The sequence below is a fragment of the Prosopis cineraria genome, unplaced genomic scaffold (assembly GCF_029017545.1).
Source record: "Prosopis cineraria cultivar Desert tree isolate PC_DT_omini unplaced genomic scaffold, ASM2901754v1 PC5, whole genome shotgun sequence".
NCBI classification, from domain to species: Eukaryota; Viridiplantae; Streptophyta; class Magnoliopsida; order Fabales; family Fabaceae; genus Prosopis; species Prosopis cineraria.
The window spans coordinates 23,134,497-23,140,111 of NW_026555336.1; the positions used below are offsets into that span (position 1 = coordinate 23,134,497).

The window sequence follows — 5,615 nt, forward strand, 5'->3', positions numbered from 1 at the left end:
AAGAGAAAACATATAAGATATCATATTATGTCATGCATATGAGAAGAATACTTTGTGTGTATGTATGTGTACGCTTTTATCATTTTGAACATATAGTCTGAATATAAATATGGCTTAAGCTCAATAATCTTTGGAGAAAAATGATTGAATAAAGTATAGAAGATGTTTTAGCACAAATAACAATTTCTCCCAAATTTATAATATGAAATAATATAAGTGAAACATTTTAAAATACTTGTCCCATAGTTATAATTAACTACTATCTATATGAAAACATTAAAGCTTAAATATAGCTAACTTCTATAACATTTGTCATTACCAAAACTTACATAAAACAGTTCAACAATCAATGCTGGAACTCCAGTGGCAAGTGGTGGTGGGTTTTGTTTTTGTGTTTTTTAATAAACCAAGGACATTTAGTAATTGAAAAACCAGAAGCTTTAATTCCAATTGATAACCTATGGCTTTTGTAAAAGTTTCAAAATAATGTGTTTTACATGCGATCATTTCTCTTTAGGGGGTCCTCGTTGATATTCTCCCTTTCAAATTATTTCGGGCTTTGCATGCAGTTATTTCCCTTAAAGTGTTGTTGAGACTAGTTTCAGTGCTCATCACATAACGGGCAACCTAAAAAATTTAAATAGTCCAAATTTTAAGATTTTATTTTATATTTTTATTTTATATTTATTATAAAAAACTATAAAATTTTAATAAATCTATTTTATCATCAATGTGAATAATACATATTTAATGTGGATGGTCCAATTTAATATTAAATTTTTATTTTTTTATAAATTGATTATTCAAATGTACTTTGGACAATCTGGATTTAAAATTTTCAAGTTACAATTTTTTTTCTTAATTTTTTTAAAGTGCCACTTTGAAGATTGTCTTTATTTTTATTTTAATATTATATTTACTAAAATAAAATTTATAAAAATTCTAAAAGATTTATTATTAAATTCAGAGAGTCTAGAATATATCTGGATAGTCAATTTATAAAAATTATAAATAAATTTAATATTAAATTAGACCATTCATATTAAATTTATGTTTTTTAAATTAATGACAAGATATATTTATTAAAATTTTATAATTTTTTATAATGAATATAAAATGAAAAGATTAAAATAAAATAGTAAAATCAACGGTCCAGATGATGGTGCGCATCAAGCCAAACGCATAAGCACGCAAACCAAACGCCCAATTCATATCCTGAGCTTCTCCCAATAATGTCATCGTAATCTTTGTGGGGTCGAATGGTTATGTGGCAACATTTGGTTCGACTATGGACGTGTAAAACCAAAATTACATGACAGTCCCTGCATATTAAAATTCCATTTTCGAATTGCAACTTGACTTCCGCATGCTCAACATGGGATATAAATGTCAAAACGAAATAACGCCCCATGGTCGAAACCGTTGGGAGGGATCTTCATCGCTTCAAATCAACGGAACCAAAGAGACAGAGAATGGCATAGAATATTTGCGTGATAGAGCAGCAGCAGAGGTTTGAAGAGAATAGATTTTCCGGTGGAGGGTTTTCCGAAGATGATCAAATGGACAAAAAGATTAATATCCGCATTTGGGCCCTCCTTCTTTGGTTGATATGCTTGATTTACTTCACTCAGGTTCCAATTCTGCATCCTTCATCGCCTTCCTGATAATATTTGAATCTTTGCGTTGGATCCGTGGCTAGGTTCACAATTTTTTACGGAAATCTTCGAATTATTTTGATATTGAAATATTGATTTTGCTACATTTAGTTAAGGTCGATTCATGGTTTTTCTCTTTTTCGACTTTGGTGCGTTCCATTTTTGTATGTGCTGCAGCTGCCAATCGCAATTTCATAGAGAAAGGGTTCATCTTCTGAGTGTTCATGAGCTTGGTTTTGTTCCACCGTATAAATTGGTTGTTCTGTTCTTAACTTTTTAGGTTACTGCTGCTAGTTTTTACTTATTTCAATGTCTGTCGCTCTTACGATAGGAACTCTCTTAAGATAGGAATCCTTTTTTTTTTTACATTATTATTACTCCATATATATAGCCATTATGTTTTTAAGCATTTTAATTTAATTTTCATATTTTGACCCCTATAAAATTTTACGTAAAGTTGTCATTTATCTTAACTTACCCCGCTTCTTAAATTAAGGGATTTTAATTTCCGTAAATAAAAATATCCTAAAAAGTTACAGTTTAGGAATGTTCTTACGAAGATACTCAAAATTGAATTTCCAATTTTCTTCTATACTATCACTCTATTAACTCTTCAGATGCAGGGTTTCAGGTCTTTTGTCTGGACGGCAATTTCCTACCAACTCAAAGATAAACTTAAATTGTCACCAGCAGCATCTCAATATGTATCTTCTATAGCATTTTTCCCATGGAGCATTAAACCATTATATGGGTATGGTTCATTGGATTTTACCTGTTGTTGAATATTAATACATAAAAACTTGCACTGATAATAAGACTTTTACATGTGTACATTAACTAATTTGCAATGTAGCTTGAGGAAGAACTACATTTGATGTCAACGTATATAATTCTGTTTATGATTACTAGATATTTGTTTGGAAGTGATATGGCACCATAACAGTAAGAACTCTGTCAGACTGTCAGTTTAATGTTATCGTCTTTTCCTACAAAGCAGATAATGACATAGAAATTATTTTGATTTTTAGTATGAGGAAGAGAGAAAGGGGTTGTGGGAAAGGAAAAAATTAAGTTAGGATATAAATTTAAATGTGGAGTCATAGGGAGAGGAAGATAATTGACTCCAAGTTTCTGTAATTGGTGCCAAGGAGTATGATTAATTGGGAAGAAAGTAATGCTAGAGTTGGTATTTAGCCAGCAAAGAAGCATGTAGTGTAGACGTATTTTGAAAAAAAAAATCATGTAGAGTCATTTCAATGCAAGTTAATTTGCATTTTACAAATTTTTGGAAGCTTGGTAATTGGACACGAATTTTCCATGACAAGGAGGGGAAAAATATTGGGGAATTGGTAGTAGTGTACTGTAAAAAAATATATAATTTACAAGTCTCTTTTGTGGCTGATCTATGGGCTACTCTTTGAAATTTTGAATGTATGTTACTTGAAAAATCCTTATTAGTGTACTTCTTTTCATTTAGAAATGTTTTTAAGATGTGAAACAGGCATTTGTGGTTCATGCTAGAGCATTTTAGATTCTTTCTTCAACATGCTAAACTATGTTGAGAATTAAAAGCTTCTACTTATTGTACATTGTGTACATTAGCCTTTAAGTTTACTAAATCAATTGTGCCGCTTCCTTACAAGCTGATTTGCTTACTGCTATGCAGAATAATGTCTGATTGTATACCAATTAGAGGCAGAAAAACGAATTCCCTACCTAGTGATTGCAACTGTGCTTTCTCTAGTTCCATGGCTTATTTTAGGCTCAATTCAGCCTCTAGGGATTCAAAATGGCATCTGATGATATTCTTAACAGTGCAAAACTTGGGCTCAGCCATGGCAGATGTTGTGGTCGATGCAATGATAGCTGAGGCAGCAAGATATGATCGGTATGTTTGTATACTGATTTCTTCTTTCTAATCATCTGCCAAAAGAACTTTGGTATGTTGTATCACATGCTTGCGCACGTGCACAAGGTTTCACAGTTATTGAATAACATGTTGGAACTAAAGACAATAGAAAATTAAGGTCTCTAGAAACGTGAATGTACAGAAAGCAATGAAGTCTAGCCGCCTTGCCTTAAAGACTGAATATGCTTTCGATATCTTCAGAACAACAGGGGATGGGGAAATCATAAACTAAATACCTATGAAGCATTGACACTTCAAAAAAGTAAACATATCCTTATTGGATGCGTATTTGATACGATACTCAAACAATACTTTAGGATACGTATCACATATTCTAATATTTGTATTATGACTTTTCTTTATTACTTAAAAACTTGAAAAAAACTTAATATTTGGATTCTTGTTACAAATATTCTTATATTACTTTAGAAATACTTGTTTAAAAATCAAGATATGTATACCTATATGATAAAATGTTGAAATATATATTATATATATCAAAGCTGTGGCAGTGCATAATTATTAATCACCAAAGAAGTGAAGACAAAAAAAAAAAGATTTAAAATTGAAGGAGAATTGAATTGAGTGTGAGTAAGTTAACTCCTATCATTAGAAAAAATAAAAATTATTTACGCCAAAATTTTGGGTTTGAGGTTTTACATGTGTGAGATTCTTCTATTAATTCTCTTTCATCAAATGCAAATTTACATTCACAAATCACAGTCATTTCAAACGAATTTTTCTCCTTGGATTTAAATGCAATATGTATATTTGAATCTGGTATGATTGCATTGGATTAGCCTTTGAGTAGTAGGGGCTATCAATCTCCCAATATAATGAATTATTGAAGGGGGTACTTTTTCTGAAAGGAATTGTTTCAATAGTTTTGAACCTATTATTTTCAAAACTCATACAATACATTGTGTTTGCAGCTAAAGTTTTTATACAGAAAATTTGGAGTGAAGATTTATTCAATAAGAAATACCAAATTAGTTAATTCCAAGATGAGATGTGCAGATAAGGTATGGCTTAAAGAAAAAATTTTCTTATCTGAATTTTTTATGTTTATGGCAGATGATTCTTAGCTGTGGTTGTGCCTACTCTTTGGTGAGGACCATTTAATTAGGGGAAGTAATATCTGATGCATGTTGTTCTTAAACACGTTGTGATGAGTACTGTGTTATTTGGTCAGGGCTTCATTTGCTGGAGATCTTCAGTCAATATCTTGGATGGCGATGGCTTTGGGAGGCATATGTGGTAGTTTGTTAGGAGGCTATGTATTATCCAATTTACAAATAGATACAATTTTTCTTCTATTTGCTGTACTACCAACCATTCAGTTAATATCATGCCAATTGTGGTTGACAAATCTGTTGATAGCAAAACTTTTCAAGAGTATTATATTTCAAGAGTTTCAACTTCAAACGGGATTACTTCAGATGGAGATAGTGCTTTCATCAAAAAGTTTAATAAAGTATTGAAAGAAGAAAGAAGGCAAAAAGAATGGCAAAAGGTTGGCTGTGAGGACCAGAAAATCAGATATTGTTGAAAAAGATGATTCCTTGACATTGAAGCAGTGTCACTCTATAAAAGATGCAATTTATGATTTGTGTCGTGGTTTTCAGACAGCCAATGATATTAAGGTACTTTCTTTTTGCAAATTTATTTAACCTAGGATTTTGTCAACGCGCTGTTGTATTCATTTAGAGGCAATCTTTTCTGAGGGCATTCTTCCCATTTAAGTCTTATTATATAAATAGCCTGACTGTTTCTAGATCCTGAAGATCTGCCTTTTCCTTTAATCTAAAAGCAGAGGAAATTATTGCATATTATTTGATAGTGTCTTCCTTTTTCATATCAATCATTCTGTTGTAGAGTGGAACTGAAAATTGTTACTTTTTGTTAGATTTGTCTTATTTATTTTTAACATAGAAGCCTGATTCATTTTTTCTAACAAGTTCTCTATTAAGTGATTAACTAGTGTGCTTTTGCATTTTATGAGAATGTCTTTTATTTTTAATGTGAAGGTGAAGAAATGTTAACATTTACAA

At 31.0% G+C, this 5,615-nt stretch overlaps 1 protein-coding gene across 4 annotated transcripts; it reads left to right on the forward strand.

The window, feature by feature from the left end:
• The first annotated feature begins 1,394 nt into the window (after positions 1 to 1,394).
• On the forward strand, positions 1,395 to 5,319 carry LOC129312032 (probable folate-biopterin transporter 4). Of its 4 annotated transcripts, none has more exons than XR_008593436.1 (5): positions 1,395 to 1,631; positions 2,279 to 2,406; positions 3,322 to 3,543; positions 4,497 to 4,586; positions 4,757 to 4,957. XR_008593436.1 is itself a non-coding variant. In XM_054954583.1 (5 exons), exons 1-4 carry the CDS (start codon positions 1,560 to 1,562, stop codon positions 4,640 to 4,642), a joined length of 426 nt encoding a protein of 141 aa, XP_054810558.1. In that variant the 5' UTR covers positions 1,395 to 1,559; the 3' UTR covers positions 4,643 to 4,671; positions 4,757 to 4,957. The 4 variants fall into 4 exon arrangements, 3 of the variants coding, with proteins under 3 accessions (XP_054810558.1, XP_054810557.1, XP_054810559.1); XM_054954583.1 differs by lacking the exon at positions 4,497 to 4,586 and adding an exon at positions 4,639 to 4,671; XM_054954582.1 differs by lacking the exon at positions 4,497 to 4,586 and having other exon boundaries at positions 4,757 to 5,319.
• Positions 5,320 to 5,615: the final 296 nt, after the last annotated feature.